General features: G+C 42.0%; 1 protein-coding gene across 5 annotated transcripts in view; it reads left to right on the top strand.

Annotated features, from left to right (window-relative positions):
* TPD52L1 (TPD52 like 1) overlaps positions 1-14,752 on the top strand; it is a 97,283-nt gene that overhangs the window by 50,791 nt on the left and 31,740 nt on the right. For 4 of the 5 annotated variants that reach the window (XM_046677297.1, XM_046677296.1, XM_046677295.1 and 1 more), the window contains exon 2: positions 10,304-10,419. In XM_046677297.1, the coding sequence (XP_046533253.1) occupies positions 10,304-10,419 (116 nt within the window). Of the gene's footprint in view, positions 1-10,303; positions 10,420-11,014; positions 11,080-14,752 lie in introns of those variants that run through there. The other variant, XM_046677299.1, reaches the window with a different exon arrangement.

The raw sequence follows: 14,752 nt of genomic DNA, 5'->3' as shown, positions 1-14,752 counted from the left end.
GTTGAGGGTCTGGTGCCCTTCACTGACTTCTCTCAAGGTCAAGGTATCAGAGAGAGAAACAAAGAGCAGCTTGATAGCAATTCTCTATTTATTTTACCAGGATTGAGCTGAGGATAAGGAGGTGGTAAATATGGTTCATCTAAGACGGTGGTCCATGGAGAGGAAAAGAGATGAGGCCTGGGGAAGAAGAGAGACACAGCTCTCTCAGTGAATGTGACTCTGAAGGAGAAGATGGAAGAAACTGTCTCTGTAAGAAGGACTGGTTGTTCCCACGAGGGCTTGGCTGAGGAGGGAGCGTCACCCTGGCAGTGTCTTGACCTTCTGTAGTCACCTTTGCACACATGAGTGTGACATTCACGTGCCTGATCCTGGGTTACTCTTTTCAGAGACAGTTCCTCATCTGTGGCTCTGAGCACAGCTGTTGCGTTTTGCTCTAGGTTGGGTCTCTCCTTTCATCATCGTGCCAGGACAGATTGTCATGCTAGGAAATGCAGGGAGGCCAAGGTGAACAAAACTGGTTTCCTGTCATTCAGTTGCTCACATTCTAGCACGGGAGATAAGAGGGGTAGTCAAATAGACTGAATACAAGGGAGAAAGTAGCGAGTGCCTGAGGGTGGCACAGGCGCTGATATGGGGCTGAGTGGTGACGAGACCAGTGCTGACAGCATTGCTGAGGGAGTCACCCCGTCCAGAGCCCCCATGATCTCAGAGTGAATCCCATGCCTTGCTCCAGACCCTTTCATCCTACTAAAGAAGACACTGTGCCAGTGAAGACAGCCTCTACGTCCAAAGGACAGGAATGGGCAGGCAGGCCCTAGGTTGCAGCTCAAAACCAGTAGGAGCCTGCACAGAGCTGTTGAGGAAAACTGCTGAGCACTTCCTTCAGGGTCTCAGAATCTCGTCTCTACCATGTGCCTCGTCTCTGACACAGCTTTGCTTATTTCCCAGACCCAGCCTTGAACTTTAAGACTGGACTTTACCTGTGTCAGCCTTCTTGGAAAACAGCCCACCTTGTTCTAGATCCTTGGCTGAAGGCTTATCCCCTAGTAACCCCAATCGTCCACCTGGAGACACACAACTCTTGGCTGCCACCTATGGCCATATGACCCAAATGGAACCATGGTTCTGACTTGGTCTATGCTGTCAGGAGGTCCAGGCTGTGAAGGGCCAGACATGGTGTGCAATTGTCACCGCTCAGCACTAGATCAGTGCCTGTACCACCCTCAGGCGCTCGCTGCTTTCTCCCTTGTGTTAAGACTATTTGACTAGATGTCTAGTGCCAGACATGAAAGGCCAAACACTGGAGTAGAGAACACTCATCTGTCACTTCTCAGGGCAGGTAAATAACACAGCTCCTAAAGACAAGCCCACACTTGTGGGGTCTGCACCAATCTTCCCACATGTAGATGACTCAGGGAACTCTAGGAGTCCAGTCTTGTACTTCAGCTCCAGAAAATTCCTGGTGCCCCCCCAGAGATATTCCAGAAGTATCTCCAGCTCTTCTGGTTTAGCCAGAATCCCTGGGCTTTTGTCTATGCATGTACAGGGATGTTTCCAGATAAACTATGGAAAGGCCAAACCTTAATGACCAGATCAGCTTTCAGAATCTGTATAGAGACCATAGCCCAACAACTCGTAGTAACAGTCGCATCTGTCTGGGAGCATCCAAACGCCGTGAACAAGGTGCTGTGTTGAGAAGTTCTGGAGGGCTGGTGAGACTGAGTGACCCCTGCCCCACGCCTTGCTCTCTCAGAGTGAAGGGGACTGGGCTCGGGGAAAGTAAAGGAGGGTACCATTATGGTTTAGGTATGCTTTAACCTCCTAAACCATTTCTATCAGAGAAGATCTTAAAGACTATACAAGTGGCAAAGTGACCAGGTTTAGAGAGAGCCAGCTCAGGGCAAAAATTTTTAATTAATTTATTTTGAGGCCATGACAAGTCATTGAAGTCATGGAGCTAAAATTTGGTAGAGTTCTTAATAACCTGTGTTTTACCTGAATTCTATAATATTGTCTCTGTTTATCTCAGTTTGTTTGGGGAAAAAAAGACATTCAGACTAACTCAAATGAAAGATGAGGTTTATTTTAAGGATAAAGAGAAAGCTCATGGAAATTTAGGAGAACTCAAACAGCTGGCCTTAGGACAGTCAGCATTATAAGTTCTGTGTGAGCAAAGACCTGCACAGTACTAAGTAGATGCTCAGTAAATGTTTATTGAATGAATGAATGAATAAATGAACAAACACATGACCTGAGCAGCAGTGAGAAAGAGTTAGGCCCACACTCTACTCTTCTGCTAGCACTCGAGTTAACCTTACTCCACGAATCCATCCTTTGTCTCAGTTTAAAATCACAAGAGAGGATTCCAGAGGCTACCCCTGGGTCAGGTGTCCAGCCTAGCCCATTAGGCAATGGCAGAAAGATAGTGCCAAATGAACGTAGGGCTCCCTTCCAGGGGTGGAGCAGGTTAAGGTATACAAATAAGCAGAACATGGCATGGGGGTTTATGCTTGTCCAGGGTGTTCCCTTTATATGTAATTGCATGCCACTATGCAGTGGTATGACTTAAGGTTAAATGTGAGTGGCTCATCTCCATGGTGAAATTTTTTTAGCTCCTTGAGGACAGAGTAATAATAGCTTTGACTTTTTTTCTCTCTCCTAGTTCTAGAATTGTATAAATAATTCTGATCTAGGAAAAATGTCACTCAAGTATGACTAGATTGGGTGCTAACCTGTGCTGGCTGATTATTATATACCAGGCACTGTGCCAGGTATTTGGCAAAGCTGGAACTCATGGCAACCTACCCTCGTGGGTAAACATCATTATCCCCATTTTACAGCTGAAAAGACTGAGTTTCAAACTATCACAGTCACAAAGTTAAAAAGGAGTGGAGTTGGAATTCTTCCTGAGATTAGTTTGTCCCCAAAAGCTACACTCTTCCCAATATCATATATTCTTCCAATCACTTGATGAATTGTTAATCAGAATATCTGGATAAATTCACCAAGACAGAGCCTGGTCTCTTCTGTAAGTCATGAATTAGTCAGCTAGAGAAAAAGAGGCTTATGGGGCAAGTATGCTGTTGTGGACTAGACATGAATTTGTCCATCCAAGTGCTGGATACAATATGGGATGAAGTGGGGACCTTCGATATGGTCGGGTTTCAGGTGAGACGAAAAAAGATGAGAAGAGAAAGTTGTCTGAAAAAAAAAAATCAAGTTACAAAACAATGTCATCTCATTTTTAGTTAGGTGGATATATCTAAATATATATATGTTAGATATATTAAATCTTATATGTATCTGTCTATATATTATATTTTTCAAATCTAAGATGGCAAAGATGTCTATTGTTTTATGTACCAAAAGAGAGAAAAAAAAGTGCTGCCAATTAATTATAAGACACCGTTGATTGTAATAGGCATCCTGATTTCAGAGATGTTAAGGTGTGGGAAAAAATGTGTGCTACAATACATAGGAAAAGATCTGGAAAGATGTACATGAAGGTTTTATAGTGGTGATCTCTGGAAATGGGAGTATGGTTTGTCTTTATTTATTGCTTGTCCGTGTATGCAGATTTCCTGCAATGCTGCTCTCTCCCTGCTCCCTGTTCCCAACCCTGGCAGAACCAGTCGTAAAATCTATTGGCATGTAATGCAGTAGCGTTCAAGCTTTGGTTTTAGGATGTGGGAGTATAAAGCTCTCATTGTGTTGTTCTTAGCATTTGAGGCCTCTGCCAAAATCCAGGGCAACAGGAAAAACCACATTTAAAGCTCTGTCTACTATACACATGATTCAGTTATAGGCTAGATACAAGTAATTGGTAAATGAGTGAAAAGCAGTTCAATAATGGAGGTCCATAGGAAATAATAGTTAGGTTTTTGTCGTAGGTTTAGTAAATGTGCAGAAAGGATTCTAATAAATAAACTTGTTTTATGTCTTTAATTTCCACGCTCGAATTAACATGTCTTAGTTTTTTGTGTACTTAAAGATAATCATAAGTCCAACAGTAATGAGATTAGCTCAATAGTTTTTCCCTTAGTGAATAAATGGAGATATTTTGAAGTTTTATGATAAAAGAATGCCTGAGGTTATTTTTACCAAACATCATGAAAAAAATACAATTAAGTAATAAATATTACAGTCTTAAATTTATTATTTAAAACGTGGTAAATTTTCATTTAAGCTACCTTATTGCATTCTTTCTTTTATTAAATCCTAGAATAATTTTGTATTCTTTTTGAAAATATACCCTTTTCTTTCTTTGCTTGGTTACACAACCAGATTTATTTGTTAATTCCTTAGTATAGTGCACACATATTTACAGGCAAGATCATCTTGCTATTTTTTTCTTCTTTTATATTTTAATTTTTTCTCAATTATTTTTTATTGAGTTCATAATAGTTTACATCAATGTGAGATTTCAGTTGTACATTATTTCTTGACCATCACCACACAAGTGCTCCCCTTCACCCCCTCTGCCCACCCTCCACCCCACAACATCATTTTGTTATTTAAAAGAAATTCTGTAACTTTTATATATTTGCCCAAATGCAGGATATGGTCACTCATCTGAAATCATAGTTCATAATCGTTTTAATTCATAGCCGTCTGTACTGTTTCAATCATGTGCACGAAGTCAATATCTAATCCACTGGCTAGTTTCTCCCTAAGTACTGCAGGGAATTCTGGATCCCAGACATGGTTAATTGACTGCACAAGAGTGAAGTGGGGAACTAAACACCAGGGTCCCATCTGCGCAACCACCCAGCACCTGCCCAGTTCACAGGAATGTGGCTGTGCTCCAGGTGGGTGTGGGAGAGCCTGAAAGATATTTTTTTTCTAGAGCCCGGAAACGCAATTGGGGCAGGATCCAATCTGTAGCAGTCAAGGGCCAGGAAAGAAGCAGATGGATGGTGTGTTCAAAAGGGGTGCCTGAGTCAAGAGAATCTAACGAAGGGAGGATTAGAAAGATAGGAAGAGTTAGGGGAAAGCAATAGAGAATGTCGAAACATCTCAGAACCACAGCAGCAGCAGTCAATACAATCTCTAGGCTAGAGGAGAGGGTGGGGTTCTAGGCACCTGACAGGAGCGGAGCCGTAGAAGAAGACTAGCTAATAGGAGCTGTGGTCTCCTAGTGGAAAGCTGAACCTGTGCAACGCAGCCTGGCAAGGAGGGAGGCAGTCCCTACCCCTTTCTGGAGCCCCAGCATTCCGCTGGGGCTCCCCACGGCCAGTGTGGAAAGGATGCAGAAGGGTAAGGGAATCATGTTGATATAATCCTTAGATCGGTCTCCCAGGGCAGAGCAGAGTGGAGAAGGGTAGAGAGTGGGTCTGGAGGGGCAAACAGAATCCCCAGCAGGTTCCTCTGTAAATCTTTCTGGGCTAAAGCCCAAAGGGAAAGATTGAACATACACATCTTCCAGCTTCTCTCTCCTCCTTTCTCCCTTCCCTCTTCCCACCGTCTCCCAGGAATGAGGCAGAGAACACATACATCCTTGGTAAACCCTAATGCACTGTGTTCCTTCCTGTACACAGGAAGGGGAACTTCCTGGATGACCTGGGCTTGCCTTCTGATTTACGAAAAGGGAAATAAAGATATGAAGAACATTCTCTTCTGGGAAAATTGCTGCTTTCGCAAAGCTGTTGTCTTTCTGGCAAATCCAATTGCAAATGCCAAAAATCTGAATATTTTTTTGTGTGTGTGTTTCTTTTGCTCCTCTGCCCAGCCTCAGACAGATGGATGCCTTAGACCAGCTAGGAAAATACTATATTCTTGGGCAGGCAGAAGAGAATATAGCACATTAATATTTTTTAAAATTATTACCCCCAATTTCACCAATATGCTACTGTTTGTTTGGAATATGTTTGTATGGAAATTAAAAATTTATATAACAGTTTCACATATTGTATCTGATTGAACATCACTTAATCTTAACAACAATTCATTATAAGGCATCCATTTTACAGATGAGATAATTGCGGCCAAGTGTACTCTGCTAGTTAGCAGCAAACCCACAGACAGGGAGATTTCTACATCTCCTGACCCCTGTTGTAGTTCTCTTTGTTCTGTGACAATGGGGCAGAGTTTGCACATTTGGAAAAGAGAACCAAACTCATGAAGTTGGCTTATAATGTACTAGTACCTGCTAAAAATTATGCTTCTTGAGCAGTTTTGCCCACTAAGAATTTATTTCATTACAACTACGTTTTTAGTCTTCTCTATCTGCTTCTATGGTAACTAGATCATTTTATACTCATTTTTTCCGCCCTTCTCACATTATCATCTGTCATTTGGTGTCCCTTATCATTTGTGCTTTTTTTTCCCTCTTGATTCTGATTCACTTTACTGGTTAATCACTTTTTTATCCAGCTCTTCTTTTCACCTACTCCTTGATTCTGGAATTGTCCCTGGATCTCATAATTTGATTGCTGCTTCTCTGACTCAGTGAGTCGAGCATATTCTGCTGAAAACAGCAGGCCTGTTTTCATTTGTTTGTGTTTACATGGCACCCTGTGCTCAACTGTGTAACTCAGAGAACACCCATGGGAAGAGGCTGCAGCAGGGAAATAAATGCCGAAGTAGAAAAAGAAAATGAGGACCTGACATTTAATTTCAAAGCCAAGAGTGAAGAAGGTAACTGGTCTAGTTAGATCTGAACGAACCAGCACCCTGGCCTCCCAGCAGATTTCCAGAATGGCTGCTTTCTGGGAGTGAGACAGAGAGATTCATGATGTCTCTGAGGAGTGACACGAGTGACAGATCAGAGCTGAAGGCCGGTGCAGAATATCCCGCTTTATCAGGTTTATGTACCTCCCTGCTGAAAAGTAGAAGCTCCTTGGTGCACTCAGGGGTCTGTCTTTCCCTAAATTCACTAGAAGTTTCCCAATTCATGTATTATCAATTAAAATGGATTTTGATTTTTCTTTTCCTCCTAGAATATAGGAAGATACTAAAGATGTTTGATGTCTTGAGAAGTCTCAGTACCTGGAGCTATTGTCTGTTCCCTGGCACATGTCCTCTCACACTGTCAAGAGAGGGGATGATTGAGAATTTGGGTTCTAGCTAAGTTTGAGCAATATCCATTAAGTTCCTGGGCCAGGCTGAGTTGGGGAGAAGACCTGAGTGTCTTACAGGTTCCTCCTACGTCTCTTCCCTAACCTCCAGTGCAGGGGGCAGCTTACCTTCTGGGCCCATCTCCTAAACCTGTGCTTGGAGTTGCTGCTGATTCCTGATTTAGACAGTTATGATAGATCATTGACTAAAAATACATCGCTACATGTAAACATAAATATTTACTAGTGGAAATAAATGACAGTGGGATTTTTGCCCTTTAAATGACCTGCTTAGCATTGTATTGAGAGTCTAGAGATATTCTTATAGGTTGCTGATGTTTGCGTAAATCTGGCACAGCGTTTCTGGGGGATAATTAGGCAGTAAATTTCAAAATGTCCATGCCCTTGACTGTGTAGTGCACTATGTAGGAAATCATCAAGATTTTGCCTAATGACTTGGTTAGGTGATGTTCACTGCAGCTTCCCAATAAACAGGATAAATTATCAATCATACATGAGACAAAATACTGACAGCCATCAAAAATATATAAATGTAGATGTGTGTTTTTTAGACATAAAGGATATTCATTATATCTTATTGAATAAGTAAGTTAATTAAATGCATATAAATATATACAAGAAAATGTATACATATGCATAGAAGAAATACCAGAAAGGATGAACCAAAATGATAATTGTTTCTGGGTAGTGTGATTAATAGTAATTTTAATTTATAATGGATAATTTTATTTTTTACTGTCTTCTACAATGAACAGGTATTATTCATGAAAAATAAAATTATTTAGCGTTGAAACTGGCCCATGGGGTAGGTGATGGGACTAAGGTCAGATGAAGTTGCATCCGCAAGATCCATATTGACTGATGTGTGTTGGTGTCTCGGCAGTGACAGGAGGTGCGGATGGTGGCCCACTGTTGACTCTGACAAAAGGATGTGAGCACAAGGGACTCAAGAGTGGGGCCAGCTTGGGAAGAGCTTTGCAGATTGGGCCGTATTTTTACTCTCTTTATCTAGAATGTTCTGATTTTGTAGATAATTGTTTAGCTTTCTCTTTTGACTTTAGACAAAATGTATTTTAATTGTTTTATCAAATAATATTCAAAAGAATATTTACAAAATAAAAGTGCAGAAAATACTCATACACAGAAATTCAGTGTCCTAGAAATGGAGCATTACCATTAATCCTGTAGAGATCCCCTGCAGGGTCTCCGTTCTCATCTCCTCCCCCGCCGAGAAAACCAAGGTGCTGAATTTTTTATCATAATTTTGCTTTTCTTTATAATTGGATTCCTAAACAATATTTTATTTAGTTTTACATGTTTTTGGACTTCGTATAAGTGGAATTATGCTTTGATATTCTCCTGCAGCTTGTGTTTTTCACTTAATATCTTGTTTCTGCGTTTCATCCATGTAGTGTGTGTAGCTGTCATTCACTCACCTCGCTGTTGTCAAGTCGTCCTGGTGTGAATGCACCACGGTATGCTTATGCATTCTCCTGTTTATGGACTTCGTATGACTTACAGTTTTTTGCTACCATGAGAGTTCTTATTTAATGACCTCAGGTGCTCATGTATGAGTGTCTTGGGTATACACATAGGTGTGGAATTGCTGGGTTGTAGGGTGTGTGAATGTTCAACTTTACTAGATAATGTTTAATTATTTTTCAAGTTATTTGTGTCTATTTATATTTTTGCCAGCAGTAAATGAGAGTTTCCATCCTCCACATAGTCATCAACATTCAGTAATGTCAGACTGTTAACTTTCTGCTCATCCATTAGATATGAAATGATTTAATTTGTCTTTCTCTGAACATTAATGAGATTGAGCATGTTTCTTGGGTTTATGAACCATTTGTGATTTCTCCCTATAACAAATCTGTTTGGGTCTTTTAGCCCATGTTTCTATTGGGTTATTTGCATTTTTGAAATTGGTTTGTAGGAATTCTGTTTATTCTGGGCACTAATCTTTTGCTGGTTATACATGTGGGAGATTTCTTCTTCCAATTAGTGACTTGTCTTTTCATTTTCTATATAGTGTGTTTGATGAAGAGACATTCTTAATCTTGTCTATCCTGTCTTTCATGATTTGCCCTTGTTTGTATCTTTCTAAAGAAATCCTTTCCCACTCAGAGGTTCATAAATATAAACTCCTATATTGTCTTCTAAAGTGTTTATAATTTGATCTCTGTGAATAGTGTGAAGGTGTCCAATTTTATTTTTTTATATGGATAACTCTTTGTTCCAGGACAATTAATTAAAAAACCTTCCTTTCCCCACAGGTGTATAAATGCCAGCTCTGTCGTAACTCATGTCATAAATGAAGTTTCCATATTATGTGTGGGCCTGTTTCCTGGGTCCTTCAGAGAATGTGTGCATTTGAGTTCTCTAGAAGCCAAGGGGCTCCACTAGGGAATGTCTTTATTTTTTTAATAATAAGGCGTTTCTCTTACATAACAAGTTAGCAGTTATACGGTTCCAGGTCAGTCTGTGGCACAATGATGTCATCAAGAACCCAGGCTCTTCCCGTTTTCCCTCTGCCAGAATCGGCTTGTCCATGATGATTCCTCACAGCTGCAGCTGCTCCAGGTTTCATAGCCACAGATTTCCACATCCCAAGTGGAAAAGACTCTTCAACGCGCCTATCTCGGGGTTGTTTCGGACCACCCAGGTGGTGCACAATCACTGCCAGCTCACAGGCAGTCCCATTCAGGATTGTGAATTCTCTGGGGGTGCTCTTTCCTCTGTCCGTTTGGGCTGAGTGTCCAGGCAGGCGATTTGCATGGCAGATCCCTGTGGGGAGCACAGGTATTTGTTCCCAGTTCACCTTCCTCTCAGGGGGTAGCTCTGTGGCGACGCACGTTTCCACAGGGCTCTCATCTTAAACTCCTCTCCTTGGGTGATCCTGGCTTGTCCTCTGCCTGCTGCACCCGATGGGACTATGGGATGGTGGAAACCGGAAGCTGGAATTCATCTAGGTGGCAAATGTAAAACTAAGGAAACTTGTTTGTTCACGTCTCTGACTTCTCGTTTTCGCTTAGTTTTTTGGCTTCTTGGTGATTTTTACTTTCTTGGCAGCTCATCACATATTTAGAAAGGTTTTTTTTCCTGGACTTTTTAATTGTTTTTCAGTGGGAGAGTCAGTCAGTGTATCTAGTCCTGCAGACTGTAGAAATAGAAGTTGGCTAGATTCATTTTTTCAATTGCATTGTGTTCTATCAACCTGTCTAAAGGTTTGCTGGAGACGGAACCATTGCAAGGAAGAGACGAAGATGCAGTAGCCAGTGCTGACTTCTCTACCATGCTCTCTGAGGAGGAGAAAGAGGAGTTAAAGGCAGAATTAGTTCAGGTATGTTTAGTAATCTTCCTATTGTTGCTACTTCTATTTCTGGATCTTGAAAGTTATTATTAGTGGGACATAAGTCCCATGTTACAATTATGCTGTCTTTCACTTAATAAAATTTAATAAATGGCATATTGCAAGGTGATTCATTTTTCTGGGGTATTTTTGTAATGCTATTGTCCATTACCTGTTGGTTACAGTAGTAAAACGAATGGTTATGCTGCTTAAGCAACAATGATTAATTAATTAGTTGTACGTGTGCACCTCTTAGTCTTTTTGGTATCCCAAGGCTAGGGGAACAATAAGTCACTTACAAACCTGATGGAATTCCTTCAAGACCTTGTTGTAGATGCAAGCTCCTTTTTTTTTTTTTTTTTTCCTTTCTCTCCCCAAAGCCCGCCGGTACATAGTTGTACATTCTTTGTTGTGGGTCCCTCCAGTTGTGGCATGTGGGACACTGCCTCAGCGTGGCCCGATGAGCAGTGCCATGTCCGCACCCAGGACCCGAACCAACGAAACACTGGGCCGCCTGCAGCGGAGCGCGCGAACTTAACCACTCGGCCACGGGGCCAGCACCGCAAGCTCCTTTTTAAGAGCAGTTCTTGTCCTTGGTCAGCAACTTCGTTCAACGAATACTTTGAAATGACTTATTTTTGTAATGAAAAGGTCAGTCATAGAAACGACTGAATTTATTAAGTTGTGTCCTCTTTTGCGCAAGAATAAAGCTCAGAGGGTAGAGAAGAAAGCTCTGCTGAGTTTAGGCTTCCTTAGATCTTGTGTAGTTGCTGGGCGCATCTGGGCCTAGAGGCCAGGGTGATGCCTGGCTCCCCATGAATGCGACTCTTTGTTCAAGCCTTTCCTTGCAGGGTCCGCTAACCTTCAAACACTTTGCTAAGGAGCGTTTACGTTATAGGAGGAAAGGGCTGGAGAAAGGGAGCTTTTCCAAGTAGAATGAGCAGTAGAGCAAGAGAGGAAGAGGCCCATATTCCTCGCCATTCTGCATCCCTGGCTCAGAGGGCAGGAAGCTCCTGCTCTGGCTGGAAGCCAGGCTTCAGCCTCCTGTTCTGGCCCCTTCTGCAGGCTGAGGACCCACTTTGAGCTCCACCTGACCCTCACCCCCCCTTTGTCCACTCCGGACTCTTCAAGCTCTAATGTTCTGAAACGTGTGTTTATGACAACTTATAATGATATGGAAGACTTTCCAGGTGCTTTCACAAGGCACACCCTAAAATAACTTCATTGTAAAATAAAGGAGCAGCTTGTTCCTCTGGTGCAGCAGAAATTATTTCAGTGAGCACAGCGTCTCAAATCAAATAGCCTGGTTCTTTGGCTGCGTCTGTCTGTGGCCAGTGATCCAGAACCACCCAGTTTACTTCAGTTTGGCCACATGTGCCAGAGCACACAGATCAAAGTCAGCCTTAACGGAGAATGTCCAGCTGTACTTTTTTTTTTGAAGATTGACACCTGAGCCAACAACTGTTGCCAATCTTGTTTTTTTTCCTGCTTTTTCTCCCCAAATCTCCCCAGTACATAGTTGTATATTTCAGTTGTGGGTCCTTCTGGTTGTGGCATGTGGGATGCCGCCTCACCGTGGCCTGATGAGCAGTGCCGTGTCCGCGACCAGGATCCGAACCGGTCAAACCCTGGGCCACCCAAGCAGAGCGCGTGAACTTAACCTCTCGGCCACGGGCCAGCCCCTGCACATTTTCTTAAGGCCTGGAATTCTGGCTCATGATCTGTTCATGTCACTTGCAGTGTCCAGAAGTTGTATTCTCTGTATTAATGATTCTGAGCTAAATTTAACTCCGTTGTTGTAGTCTAAATTTAAATTCAGGCATAACCTCTGTAACAGACCAACTTTTATAAAATGCCTTGATTTTTCTGGGTTCTGGAATTAATGGACTATACGTAGACACACATATCAATGTATGTTTTTTGTGCGTTCTATATTTTCTAAACGTTCAACAATGAGTGTTTCCTACTTTTATAATCAAAATTAGGTATTGGTTTTAAATGGATGCCTCCATGAATATAAAAAACTAGCGGTGTTTTCAGAAATCCCTGTTTCCTTTGGCCACATTAATAAGCTTCCAGCGTGTCTTATTCCTGAGAGTTTCTGAGCCTGACTTCTGAAAATAACACCAGATTCCTTGTGACTGTGTTCAAGTTACCGAGACTCATGTTTTCATCCTTGAGAATGCATTAGCCTCCATGCATCCTGTCGCTTGTTTCTGGGTTCTGCAGAGATGAAGAAATACTGCATTTTGCCGGTTTGCATCATGGCTCCAAAGACACTCGGCCACAGCTGTATGACGAGGCTCAGCGAAAAGGAAAGGAAGTGTACTTAGCAAGCACACTTTGTTCTTCTTCACATTTCCATTTCTTCTCCCTCCACCTCAGGCCACCTTCCTGTTATGCTCATTCTTTTCTTAAATCTGCTTTCCCTGCCCTTCTACAGGTGTGTGCACATGCACGCATGAGTGTATGTGCACCCATACGCATAAGCACGTGTGCACACACACACACACACCCAGACACCAATCAGCTTCCTTCAGATCACAGATGTATTCAGATTACCTCTGATGCTGAGGTTTCATTGTAACAGGAACACGCAGAGAGCTGTCTCAGAGTCTCACAACTGGCCTTAGGAAGAACTGAGGCATCTTTTAGACAGCTTAGCTTCTCTGCCTCGACTTTCCACAGACATTCTTCCCAGCCCCCTGGTCACAGGCAACCCCTCTCTATGTCTGAGGGAAGATCCCACTGGGACTGTTAGCCACATGGGTAACAGGACACCTCACAGGTGAGCCTGTTAGATGACTGCCTCTGAGTTAGGCAATCACTGTGGATTGCACGGATCACTTGTGGCCATGATCCAAAGCAAGACTTCGTGTACAAGGACTTCTTATCTCTGACTGCTTTGCTTAAAAGAGGTCTTGGGGTGTGCTAGGGACCCAGGCTCCTCTTCAATTCACTCCTCTCGCTGGTTTCCTTGGATTCTCCTACTGTCTTCTGGCTATGCTGGATCCCTCCCCGCTGCCTTATCCTACACTGTTTTGTTGTTAATATTCCTATGAAGATGCCCTTAGATTTCAGGCAGTCTCATAACTCCATTCACCCACACAGCCAACGTATTGTGTGCTTAGCAAGTGCTGGCAATAGGAAGACGTGTCCTTGTGGTGGGAGACATAAAATAAGCCAGTATTGGCCAAAAGGCTACATCTTGGATGAAGTCTGCGTTTTAGAAGAGAAATCTGTTGTTAATACAATTTAGTCTTTAGTTTATTATTGTGGTCATGCAATATATGTGTTCTTAAAAGTTCCTCGAATGTGAGGCCAGTATCACCTCTGATCTGGTACAGTAGTTGTGCATAGAAGGTGTGCAATTAAGATTTATAATTAACTTGAATTACTTTATAGCTTCAACAAATATTTACATTTGTAAATATCAGAAGTAGAATATGCTTTGCAGTATATAAAGAAATACTATTTTGTTTCAGATATTTATTCTCATTAGTCTTATCACCAGCTGCTCCTAACAGCTTTTCTGAGGTCTTTACACATCTGTTCTGTGGGGGATTTTTTCCTTTCTCTCTCTTTTTAAATTAATTTGCTCAATATTTCTGTGCTAACTTCCCACTCCCACTTTCATTTCATTAAGCTGCATTCTATGCTTAGTATTCCATAATGTGTGTTGGCTTTTGAAAAGGATGAAGTGTTGGCATTAATGCTGTAAATTTGTGATTATATAACAGTCAAATACTGCCAACATCCCCTAGATAAAATGACTCAAAGAAAATAGGCATTAATAGGAGGAGGAAAATACCAGACAGCACTATCGAGTAGGCAGAACCTATTTTCAGGCTCCTTCCATCTCTCTAGTGGCTCTTCCCGCTTCTTTTGGCCTGTGGCTCCCCAAGAACAGCACACAATGCCCTCAAGCCACCTGGCTCTTTGAATTACAAAGAAGTGCCTCAGGCTCTTGACCTTTTTCTCTCAATTCCTTCCTCTAAGACCTTCGTTATTTCTAAACTGAGCTAGTGAACAACCAGAGTATTCATAACCAATAATATCTTATTATAATGCCCCTCTGTATTAGTCAGGGTTCTCCAGAGAAACAGAACCGATAGTATGTGTATGTATATATATAGGAAGAGATTTATTATAAGGAATTGGCTCATGTGATTATGGAGGCTGGCAAGTCCCAAGATCTATAATCATCAAGCTGGGGACCCAGGGGAGTTCATAGTGTAGTCCAGTTTGAAGGCCAGTGGCTTGAGAACCAGGAAGAACTAATGAGTCCAAAGGCAAGAAAAAAAAAAAACAACTGTCCAATGTC

This window comes from Equus quagga, chromosome 11 (assembly GCF_021613505.1).
Source record: "Equus quagga isolate Etosha38 chromosome 11, UCLA_HA_Equagga_1.0, whole genome shotgun sequence".
In the NCBI taxonomy this organism is placed as follows: Eukaryota; Metazoa; Chordata; class Mammalia; order Perissodactyla; family Equidae; genus Equus; species Equus quagga.
Note: the sequence above shows the minus strand (reverse complement) of the source record. Positions and strands in the feature narration are given on the sequence as shown.